The sequence below is a fragment of the Podospora bellae-mahoneyi genome, chromosome 7 (genome assembly GCF_035222275.1).
Source record: "Podospora bellae-mahoneyi strain CBS 112042 chromosome 7, whole genome shotgun sequence".
NCBI lineage: Eukaryota > Fungi > Ascomycota > Sordariomycetes > Sordariales > Podosporaceae > Podospora > Podospora bellae-mahoneyi.
Window position 1 is genome coordinate 195855 of NC_085886.1, and position 12207 is coordinate 208061.

General features: G+C 51.8%; 3 protein-coding genes across 3 annotated transcripts; 2 read left to right on the top strand and 1 right to left on the bottom strand.

Moving 5' to 3' along the window:
• Positions 1 to 110: 110 nt before the first annotated feature.
• QC761_704400 (uncharacterized protein) lies at positions 111 to 1821 on the bottom strand (the record flags this gene model as incomplete). Its single annotated transcript, XM_062882015.1, is given in 2 exon segments — positions 111 to 170; positions 181 to 1821. The coding sequence occupies 2 exon segments, from the start codon at positions 1819 to 1821 to the stop codon at positions 111 to 113; spliced, it is 1701 nt and encodes a 566-aa protein (XP_062727774.1).
• Positions 1822 to 3852: 2031 nt separating this feature from the next.
• QC761_704390 (uncharacterized protein) lies at positions 3853 to 8462 on the top strand. The gene is made up of 2 exons (XM_062882014.1): positions 3853 to 6299; positions 6358 to 8462. Exons 1-2 carry the CDS (start codon positions 4487 to 4489, stop codon positions 8250 to 8252), a joined length of 3708 nt encoding a protein of 1235 aa, XP_062727775.1. The 5' UTR covers positions 3853 to 4486; the 3' UTR covers positions 8253 to 8462.
• A 1439-nt stretch (positions 8463 to 9901) lies between these two features.
• Positions 9902 to 10306, top strand: QC761_0101710 (uncharacterized protein; the record flags this gene model as incomplete). The annotated part of the gene is given in 3 exon segments (XM_062873123.1): positions 9902 to 9991; positions 10053 to 10244; positions 10253 to 10306. Coding segments are annotated over 3 exon segments (336 nt in total).
• Between the last annotated feature and the right edge of the window lie 1901 nt (positions 10307 to 12207).

The following is a 12207-nucleotide window of genomic DNA, read 5'->3' on the forward strand; positions in this document are numbered from 1 at the left end:
TTGACGCTGTGACAGGCCCTGGTCTCCGAAAATAGGGGTAAAGTGGGTCCTGGAAAGGGGTTATGGTGGACAAGCTTGAGGGCTTGGCAGTCAGCCATGTGTAACTTTTTTTATTTATCTATGTGCACGCCGACATGCCGATCAGTGGTCTTCCACGTCTTCATCTCGGCCTGGATATACGATGTCTCTCACCACCACTGCCCTGACACAGTGGAACAGAACAAATCCATAGACCAACACCAAAACAATCGAGATGGCTGTCGAAAACCACAGGACGAACTCGTTCTGAAACACCTTCCCCAGAGAGATGGTGGCCAGGATAAAGCCCGTGTTTGGAAACACCGACGCCCACCACCCCAGGTGGAAGTACCTCGGTGGGCTCTGCACCACGGCCAGCACGGCAATGGCAAACCACCAGAAGCTCAGCGCCCAGAGGAACCCGGCCCCGACGATGGCCATCATGAGCATGATGCTCGCGTCGAGCAGCCCGTCCATGTTAGCGTCGAAGCTCCCCGGGAGGGACTGAGCAAGCCCGATAAATGCCAGCGCGGTGAAACTCGGCGGGCCGACGCACATGAACAATCCCGGCCTGTGCTCCCTGTCTGGAAGGCCTGACTGCATCAGCCGGCCGACCATGTGGGCGTACATCATTGCCGCGACGCTGATGCCCAACCCCTGACAGCTGAGGCCGCTGACGATGATGGGGAGGGCCATGGCGGGCGGTTGGGTGGAGGCGATAACGGAGGCGATGGTGCCCGAGAGCATGACGGGGAAGATGGGGAGGATCCAAGTCGGCATCATGGTTTGAAGGCTGAAGGAATGCCGGCGGCCAAAGACGAAGGAGTATTGTGCTACTGCTAGGCAGGTTGACAGGGCGACGTAGATCCAAAAGGCGATTTGGATGGCCCAGCGGAGCCCCTGGCGTTCACCGTCCCATGATTGGATGTGGGAGGGGATGCAGTATTTTTGTGTCGAGGTGATCAAGGTTGCAATGGAGAGCAGAAAAGTGGGGACGAAGAAGCCTTCACGGGGGTGGGTGATGGAGGCGACGAAACTGCCGGTGTTGAGGAGGAAGCGAGCCAAAAGGAGGGAGGTAATGAGGGTGAAGAGGATGATGTTGAGGATGTAGACTGCTAGACCGAGGACCGGGGTAAGGGAGGGGAACTGGTGGGGTTGGGCGTGGATGAGGAGGGAGAGGCCACCAGTGGACATAGAGAGGGTGTACCATGCCCAGGTAAAGTGTTTGAGGCGGGAACGTAGAGAGAGAGGTGGACGGGGATGGGTGTGGTCGTGAGGATGACCCGGAGAGGGGGTAGGAGATGGTGAGGGTCGGCTGTCGACCGCGTCATTTTTGGCGGCTGTGATAGCGGCGGTAGCTTCGATGTCCTCTGGGGATGGCTTGAGCTCCGGATCAGTGGGGAGGCGACTTAGTCGGCGTCGTTCGGGAACGGTATATGGCAAACTCGTGCCCGAGATGGAGCCCCGTAGAGTGGGCGCTCGGGAATCGAGCTGGAGATCGTGGACCAGATCGTCTTTTTCTGGGTTCCGTAACTGATCAAGGGATGGGCTTGCATCGTCAGAGCTGACCGATAGCCGACTGAGACGACGTTGCTCTCCTCTCTGTTCGCGGCCTTCGTAGAGGTATGGATTTTGTTGAGAGACGCTGGAGGGTCGACGGCGCATGGACCGCCGGGGAATTGGGGGGGCGGGACGATGGGATGCAGGTGCTCTAGCGCCTGCGGCTTGTGGCTGGAACTTTTCGTATTCTGCGTCCTGCCGGTTGGTTTCAATATCAGAACTGTCCAGCAGTGGTGCTGACATGATATTATGCGATTAATCAAGAGAAGACCTGCTTCGGCCAAGAACGTGGTGCAGGGGCGAAATGCAAGCCTGAGAGAATGGATGATGTTGCTGACTGAGACCGAGGAACTTGAGGGGATAATAATAAGTGAAAACTGAGCGACGGAAAGACAACAAAACAAAAAACGACTGCTCCAGAGCCTGTCGAAGAAAAATGAGCGTGATGATTAGCACGGGGCTCAACTGTCTGCAAGCGCTCGAGCTTTTGTACATGTTGATCGTATTCGCATCGAGACTTTTCACCGAATGACCATCCAGGCGACATTGGAGTGGAAGTGGCAAGATATTTCAAACATTTGATGTTTGGGTCACGGTAGGTAAGCAAGTTTCGACAGCTCAAATGTCGAGTCAGTCACGACAACTGCTCTGGTCAGAGCTTGCTCGAGCTTTTGGCTCTCATTTCGTCATCATGTCCAGCCAACACGAGATACGCGCCATGGTCCCCTACATGTAAGAAATAAAATCTAATTTTGCCTTGACGCTTTTATTGAGAATAAACAGGAAGTTTGCAAGCGGGTGTTGCCTTCATCGTCAACCTCCTCCTCTTGGCGTCGGATCATCCGAACAAGAGTGGTGCTTGGACATGCCTGACTCAGAGGTCTGAGGACCTTCAGCCTTTTGGTAACAGCTTCATGTCTTGAGAAACTTCTTTCTCAGCTGTGTGGAAATTTGCACACATTTTGTGGCATGAGATTCTACTTGGATGCAGAACTTGAAAGTCATCAATATCAGGTTCTCATGGCTGGTGACTGCCCTCGTGTAAGGACGATTGACACTGTAACTCACAACGACCGCCATTTTGAATAAAACGAACACATCGAACGTTACCCTTACCTACACATTAGAAGATTCTGCTTACTAGTCTGGCAATCTTTTGGCTGCCACAACGCAGATATTGAAAGATAAGGGTAAGGTAACTAGACCAAATGTCACGTCATTCAATGTTCACGTCGTATCGATGCTGGGGGTCCAGTGAAATAAATGCACGTAAGATTTTAACCTCATTTTCGAAATGCTTAAATCTGTGATGACCGCGGCTAGTGCGCGTTGGCCCCGTAAATCAATCTCGCTGCCTGACGAGACATGCGCTCGATAACCCGTGGACGTGGTACCCTCAGCAGAGAAGAAGACGCCACCATACCCACAAGAACAATAGACATTTCTTGGGCATCATACGCAGTGCATATTGACCCGACTCCGTCCCTGGGATGATCGCCAACGATACCCCTTTTGCCAATATTTAGCACCTTAGTTAGTGGCCATGGTCTGGCATGATGGTGCGATCAATGTCATGAAATCGCCGGCGGACGAAGTGGACCAACCCAAACCGAGACATGCTGAAGCCTCAATAATCAAGATGCCTATGATTGTTTGAGAAATTTGGGTGCCTAAAGCCAAATATGTCTGCGGAGCGCGACTCGAGGCAGGGCCAAGTAACGTCGTATGCATGAAGAGACTGAGGGACAGCAGCCTCGACGCACACCGTGTCACCAACCTGGCACAGAGCATGCAGAAACACAATCCCACAGAAGCAGAGGCTTCGATGATATGTCTAGAGGGAGAGTGTTGCTTTCTTCTTCTGCACGGGCACCGGACGGATCTTATATCCAGTGCCGCATCAGGCAACATTGAGACTGAAACGGGCAAAGTTCGAACTGAGAAAAGCACAGTATCCGCCCTGATTCCAACGTCAAAAGTGGAAGTTTTACTGCTTCAGCTCTGGTAAGGTGCTAGTCAATCTAACCTCTTCGCTCTGTCTCCATAGTAAGCACTATGATGACCCGGCGGAAAGGGGGCGGTTGGAGCTCTGGGAACCCTAACCCTAGGTAGGCCTCTCGCTCGGACTGAAGTGCCACAACAGGTAGGAGTGCGTGGCAGCAGGGACCTCACGTGAAGGCCCCCACTTTACAACGGGAAGTACCTGACAACACCCCCGAAGTTGGGGCTTCGAGATTGGCTGCAGGGATCCCCGCCAGAGAAGCCCAGGCAGCAGCTTTTTGCACCCTCCATTGCCTGCTTCGGGATGCGATGGGCCAATGCGGCATCGCAGCGATCCCGCCCATCACAGGCACCGAAATAACAACTACCAAATCCCGAAAGTGTGATGCTGCCACGAGAGAGGATGCTGCACTGGTGAAGGCCGTCTCTTTTCGCCTCCCTTCTCAACCTCAACTTTCAAGGGGGGCAAACGGCTGCAGCCTGCCTTCTTTTTCTTTTCTTTCTTCCTTTCTTGCTTCTCCTCTCTAAGCTCACTTCGTTTCTCTCTTTACTATCTCCCGCAGCGTCTTCAACCTTCCCACAGGTACCCCTCATAAACCCGTTGTTGGACTGCCCGATTGACCTCCAGGTCTTCACCAACAACAAACTTGGCGTGCATTGTGTATTTCCCGCAGGCAAGTTCCAATCAGTCTCACCAACAGCCAACGCCAGCACACCATCGACCATAAACTGTCCCCAGAACCCCGCACTACCTTGCCGTGACGAGTCCCTCTCTTCTGTCGATAATAGAGGCCATGTATTGAGACCGAATGCCAAGTAGTAGCTTGGATTGGAGTCGACTAGGGTGTGAAAGACACCAGTGAACCAGCAACACCGAACCGAGCATCATCAGCACAGGTCTCCCGCCATGGACCCTCTCAACCCCATGGGTGATGCCCAGCCGGCCTTCCAGCGCCGGCTGAGCAGGCTTTACAACGACACCAAAAGGAGATCCGAGTTTGTTCAGACCTCTGTCCAACACCCCGAAGCCGATCCCGAGGTCAGGTCGTTGCATCGAAGGCTCAGGATTCAGAAGGACCGTTTCGTCACCTGGGGTTTGGAATGGGCTGACCCTAGCCAGTCGGCCGAGGTCTTGATAGACTCGTCGTTGAACAAGGCCGGAATCAGCGAACTGGTTAGCAACATCATGTCCAACATCAAGGAAATTCTTGCCGAAGCCGAGCCACTCTGGATGAGTTCAAGACGACTGGCGGGAGAGATTGTTGAGCCATCACAGCCACCCCGGAGGGGAGAAAAGATTCAGATGGTTGTCTGGGACAAGAGCAAGTTTGAAGGTTTGATCCGCGATCTTACCGATGCTATCGACACCCTCTACGAAGTATCCCGAACAAGATCATCATATGCAAGCTCTGCCGCCGTCGGGGGGCGGCCGGCCAAGTCCTCGGCGGCAGCAGAAGACCTGCGTCCCTTTGCGTCATCACGGCTACAAACCCCAGAGCAGATCGATCCCAAGATCTTGACCTCGTTGCGGTCGGTGCAGGCAGCGCCTATGACCGAGCACGACGAGAAGGAAAAAACCCACGAAATTGTCTTTATGGACAAGCAATCTTACGCCAAACTCACACGAACTACTGCTGGTGCACGCCACACCCAATCGCCACTTCTTCTGGAATATGCCCCTTTCAGCTCCCTATACTCTATCACGGGTGTCTCACCACCGATGCACCGCTTCGAGAAGCTGTTTTCTGGCCTTCAGCTTGAACCTCAAAGGCCGGTCCAGCCGGGATCGTGGATTGGGTTACCGCGTTTGTTGGGCTACTTTGAAGACATGGAAAACTCAAGATTCGGATTGATCTATCAGTTTCCCCAGAAGTTCAATGCCGTCACGTTTGAAACTTTGACCCAAAACCCCCTGAACAACCTCTGCACACTCGCCGACCTCCTGGCCCGCCCAGACTTTGAGCCTAGGCTTGAGGCCAAATTCCGGCTCGCTGCCAATCTGGCAAACAGCGTCTTTGACCTGCATGACCGGGGCATCACTCATGGGAGCATCGGCGATGAAAACATCTCTTTTTGCAATGCCGTGGGCACTGACCCTGAAGTCAGCGGAATCACTCAAGGAGAGGTTGATATTCGCAGACCTCTTATTTCTTCCTTTGATCTTTTTTCAGAGACAGAGCCAGAGTATCAGGAAGGTCCCAGAGAGTTCTCTTTGTACAAACACCCCCTTGACCCACGAAACAGTGTTCAATCCCCCCTCGCCAACAATGCCGACTCCAAAACCTTCGACCTCTACTCTCTCGCCATGATTCTTCTCTCGATTGGTCTCTGGACTAAACTTGAGAATCTTGTCCCTAACATGGCCTCGCCAATGCTGCCCGAGTCCGTTCTCACTCAATTGGGTATCCGCTGTGGCACGCTTTACATGAAGGCAGTACAGACATTATGGTCTGCGGTGGACCAAGAGTTGAGTGGCACGCAAACGACTGACAAAATTGTAGAACGGGTCGAATTCAAGGCTGGTCGATATCTGGAGGCATGCTGTATCCTGGATGGTGTCAGCAATCTTGAGGAGAGACTGGGTGATGACCTAGGGGATGTGCGCCCAGAGCACGCACGGCTGAGCACACCATCGATCGCTGGACCTTCAAAGGACTCGCAATCAGAAAAGCCGTCCGCCTCTGTGTTATCAGCCGGCCAAGTCCAAACAGAAGCGAGGGGTAAGTGTGCTGTCGTGGGTCTTAAATCCCTTCATCGGTGCTAATCCGTTTATTCCAGCCGCCGACGCCAATGAAACATCAACCAAACCGAAGCTACGACTCTTCAAGCACGTGCCCCTACCACCCGAAGAGGTCGAGCGGTGGAACACCAACATCATGCCACAGGTCAACCAGGCTCTTCGGCACTTTTATCGAAAAAATCCCGAGTCAGTCGAAATTTCGCTGGAGTCTGTTGGAGAGAGTCCTCAAAAAACACAACCCACTGTTTTAGTGGTGTGTCAATCTACGAGCTTGGTCAAAACTATCCTGAAGAAGAGGCTTGGCAACATTTTGGCTGCGGCCGGCCTCGGGTTGAGGGTATGCACTGGCCGAGTCATCAAATCTCGCAGAGACGCTGTTGGGAGAAGCATGGCTGGTCCAGAAGAGGAGGTGGTTGCGGCCAATCCAGAACACCAACAGCAACCCTTGAATGGGGCAAGCATCGGGGCATGGAACCAAAGTCACCATCTGCCACCTGTCAGCCTCGGAGGGATGCTCACAGTCGATGGCAGATTGTACGGCATGACCGTACACCATATGTTGGACGAACCGGGTCCCGATTCGGAAGGGAAGTCAGGTGCTCCAAGAAGCATGGCAGGGCCTCCCGGAATGACAGATCTCCATGCTTGGTACGCACAGCAGTACACGAATCCCAGCGATTCGGACCAAGATACCAGCAGCAGTTCCGAGTATGATGCATACGACCTCTCTGATGCAGATTCTGATGCTTTTTCAGAGTCGGCCATTACTAGCGACTATTCGGAGGAAGATGACGACGACGGCGAGTATCAGGAGAGTGAGCCGGGAGATATACCCGGCATTGAACCCGGTTGTGGGGACGGGTACATCGTCACACAACCTGCCCTGGATGATGTGGATGCTGGTTTCTATCCTTGCCTGGAAACTCAGGATGAAGACCACCTCGACACGTACAGAGTTGGGGAGATGTATGCATCAAGTGGTATCCGACGTCGTAGGGAGGGGGGACTGAACCACGAGATCGATTGGGCCCTTTTTGAATTCTTCGACGAGCGACTGCCCTCTGGGAATTTGATTCCCACCCTCGACCCGCCACCGACAAAAGCACAATCACAAACCACTTCGTCCAACATTTGTCCTACAACTGTTGCACCTATGTCAAGCTTGCCGGGCCTAGGGGTTCAATGCATGGCACGCACTTCAGGCCTACAGACTGGTGTTATCCTCCCAGTTATGGTTTCCGTCAAGATTTATGGCCGGGTTTCGCCAAGCGAGACATATCAAGTGTCGGGAACCAGACCGTCTCCAGACCAGCCTCGTCACCCAAAACAGTCGTCGCTTCCGATGGGCATGCCGGGAGACTCGGGAGCATGGGTAGTTGATGGTGCGAATGGTCGAGTATGCGGGCATATTCTTGCCTGGAGTGAGCGCAAGAAGGTTGCTTACATCTGTCCAATGGATGTGCTGATTCTTGATATTGCCGAGACGTTGGAAGCCAATGAGATTCGTCTTCCGGGAGGTGAAGTTGTGTACTCGCGGGAGCCGCTGAGTACTCAATATCCCATGAGGTCTTTGACGCAAAGGAGTGCAAGAAGTGACATGTCGGGCTGGCAACGTTCTGAGGGCGATGTTGGCGACGACGAGGGCGAAGAGCCATCTACCCCAATGGCTAGATTTGCCGCCAGGAGACACAGCAGCCGACGGTCTCAGAGGAGCGTGGTGGCCGGTAAGAGGGCATCTTACCTCTCGGCCAAAAGACAGAGCCAACAAGCAATGATAGAAAGCACTGTTGGGGAAGAGGAACTGGAGCACGATGAGGGGGTCGAGGTGGATATCAGTGTTGGGTTAGCTAATCAGCTCAAAGCAATGAACCTGCCTCTGGGAGACTCAAGCCTATCTTCAGCAGAGATGATGAGGAAATGGGGATATGCCTGACTCAAGGCGAGCTCGGTTTATATACATCCGTATTGCGATGGGACAGTCAGGGCTGACTGAAACAAGAATATGATGGGTATGAATGGGGGGAAGTATAAGGTCATGATGACCCGATACCAATCTGCATCATGATATCCCCTGTTTTTGGCTAGTGAAATTTACTACTTTCAGTGCTTCTCGCACAAAAATAATGCTGAATAATTGCTTGAATGTTGTCTGTTGACGCTGTCGAAATCAGCTTTTCTTTATGCACGGTAATTATGATGTATGAGATCCCATTGGTGCTGAGAAAGATTCTTGAGTGAATGAGGGGGTTGGCCATGAGCGACAAGATGCGTGAATTTATGCAGCCCAATTTCTGCAGTATTCATAACTGACTCCCTACTTAGGACTATACGCAAAGTTGAAACAGACACGCTGACCTGGACTCATCCGTTTGTCTTATCTAGGGAGTTGCCCATCCTGCCTCCGCCAGGCGCATTTTGCAGAGCTGTTGAGCATTCATTTGCTAGTAGTGGTAAACGTCTGAGAACGAGGATCTCAAGGGGGTGGGGAAGGCAAAGGCAGTATCATACAATCTCCACGGTGCCATGAACCAGGTATCTCGTGACTAGGACAGTCTTCTTCTGACCACGGCGGGCAACACGACCGAGGGCTTGACTCTCGACGCTTGGGTTCCACTGGGGCTCGAGAATGTAGACGTGGTTAGCAGCTGTGAGGTTGAGCCTGGAAACACGGAAAGTCGGGTGGTTAGCAAGGTTGGGATACCTAGGGGTTGGCGGATATGGCACGTACCCGAATGCACCGACACCAGTAGTCATGAGCAGAACTGGAACGGTGATGCCCTCGTCAGACACAAAACGGCTCATGTTGTGCTGTCTTTCTGAAAGAGTTCGCTAGTGATGGGTGCGCTCCAAACGAGCTACTGTTATGAATCATTTCCCACTGGGAAACCGCCGAGGTGCTTGGAGTTATGAGGCTGCACAGGTCAAAATGTCAGCAATTTTCCCTGTCGAGTAACAGGCAGTATGGCGGATCTCTTTATATTTCATGAGGACCGATTCGGTAGGTCGCTTCATGGTCTTCCTCCATGTTGGAAAGGGTGTTGAAGGGAGTATAGTTTTCGAGGCCTGGTTGCTTAGCAAAGAATTGCGAGAAATTGCGAGAGGTAGGTAGCTGGACTGGGACTGGGGATCTTGTATAACAATTCAATCACTTGCTGAGACACAGGCGGGAAGGCACGAGGGTGCACTGCCCGGAGCGGACCACAGGGCGAACCACCGAGCCATCTCACAAACTGCAAGCCAAGAAAAGGTCGCCTTGATCTTTGCATTTGTATTTTACATTAAAAAGTTGAACCAGTCCCGCGTGTCGTTTTGATAAGCAGGCATTTGACCTGTGCATGCACCGCAGTGAGCTTGCATTGTCCGCCCCACGTTTCCAACATTCAACATGGCCTCGCAACCGACTCAAATACAGCCTGGAAATGCCTTTGAAACCGCGCTCAAGAAGTTTCGGATGAGACTGAAAAGCAATTCCAGATCACTAGCCTCGGAGAACTGAAAAGCGAGATTTTGTCCATCCAAGCCGAGCAGCGCGACGGGGAAAAGCGGATACAGGTGGGCAGAATTCAAGGGTTCATTGAAGCCATGGAGCAGTTTGGCAAGGTTATCGAGGTCTTTGTCAACAGCAACGGCATCCTCGCATTTGTCTGGGGTCCTCTCAAGCTTTCACTTTTGGTAAATCTCAGCTGTACCACACTGATAACCGATTTCCACTCACTGACCCCTTGACCAACAGACTGCCAAAGGTGGCGCCGACCCATTCGATTGCCTGCTTGATGCTTACAGCACAATCGAGAAAATTTTACCCATTTTTAAGAATTACCAGCATATCTTCGGTCAGATACTACAGTTCAATCGGTGCTGTCCTCGATATGGGAACCAATTCTTGATTTGCACAGAAGAGCTCTACGCATATTTGCAAAGTCGGGTAAGTAGGATACTCATAGGATCTCCATGGTAGCGAGTAACCCACCGGGTCAGGTCATGTAATTAATTCGCGGATCTAGCGGTGAAGTTGATGTTTCGGCCGCTGTGGAATGACTTTAAGAGCAGGTTCGGGGCACTCCTCGGTGACCTAGAACAGCAACGGTCGTTGCTTGAAAGCCATGTCAACCAGATTCATATCGAACACTCGGAGTATGACAGAATCAAATTCCTGGACGAGATTGATGAGCAGCGGAGAATGCGTGCTTCTGAGAAGCTATTAGCCGTGCATCAATGGCTCCAAGCTCCAAGCTGCATTCGAGATCACGAGGAGCACCAAGACGTGCGAGATGCACACAGTAACGGCACAAAGTACCAACCTGGACTCTAGCTACTAGACAACTATTACGTCAAGACTTGGATATCCAATCCTTATCCTAGAACACCGTTTCTTTGGATATACGCAAAGCCCGGGGCTGGTAGGTCCTGCCATGCTTACCCTCACCATTCAAGATATTTGTACATGGCTGATACTTCCTACGCCTAGGTAAGAGTGTCCTTTAATCAGCCATCATCGACCAGATTCAGGAGAAGAAGAATGGTCTTGTGGCGTTCTTCTACTGTAAAGATCAAGACCCGGAGAGAAGAACATTTCGATCCATTGTCAGAGCTGCCTACTTCAACTCATTGACCAACAGCGCGACGTTGTCCCCTACTACTATGGCGCTAGGGATTAAACGGGCGAATTACACCTGCAATCAGAGAAGCTCACCAAACAGTTGTTTCAGGAGCTCCTACAAACCAGCTCCACAACCTTTGTGGTGATCGACGGCCTTGGACGAGTGTCCCGACAAGGAGAGAGGGAAGCTTATGGACCTTTTGATCGAAGAGATCATCTTGTGTGAAAATAAGAATCCTGCTAAAATCCGGTTACTTCTTGTAACCAGGCTTGAGCCAGATATCAAGAAGCGGATGTCTTTAGTGTTGGTTGAAGACATGGAGCTAAATTATGATGACCTAAAGATGGATAGAACAGACGGCAAGTACTCCCCTATCAGATGCTCAGCAGAACGATTTGAAGGTGTCTACTGACTAACAGCCAAACTTTGGGAATGTTTCTATTTACCAAGCTTGTAATGGAGAACTTGCAAGGCCAGCCATCGTTAGAGAGACTCCACGAGGAATTTACATCCGCGTTGCTTCCCCGACAAACTGGAACAGGCGTAAGCCATCATAACTCCCTTGTCACGCTGTGGATGTGCGATACCGATAGTTTACCTGCAGGTATGGTTGGTCGCACTCTAGAGCGCATCAGACGTAACCCAACAAGCATGAAGCGGAGCAGGCTCATAGTATCTTGTCCCTCATAGTTTGTTCCATCCATCCCCTACGATGGCGAGAAGTGCAAGCGGCCATTGCTATCCACCTAGAGGAGCAGACTGTCCCATATTCAAGATGTCCAGTCGTACACATCAAAGAGATTTGTGGCCCACTCATTATAATTCTCAAAGAAGAACAGAATTGAGTTGGTTCATGCTACGGTGGTACAGTACGCGTGCTCCGTATCAGGTTGGCCGAAGTTGAGACACAGCTGACACCTGAATTGGTAGTTACATCGCTAATCAAGGCAACTACATCGAACTGTTTTCCGCAGAGCGTGCCATGACCATGTTGTGTCTACAGTGCCTCGTATTTGAGTGCTTTACACCCGAATGGGGGGAAATCAGAAAGGGCGAATTCGCATCGGATGGGTACTATGACTTCCAGGACTATGCTGTGGCACATTGGGCAGACCGAGTTCTATATTTCTTAGGGTTCACTGCCCCTACCTCCAACAGCACAGAAGAGCAGCTCACACCAGATCAGGAGTCAGATATCCTTGACATCGACGATGACCTGCTCTGGTTTGTGGGAAGATTCGATCAGGATGGGAAACTTCTGCAGGCCTTGAAAGATGACCCAGTGCA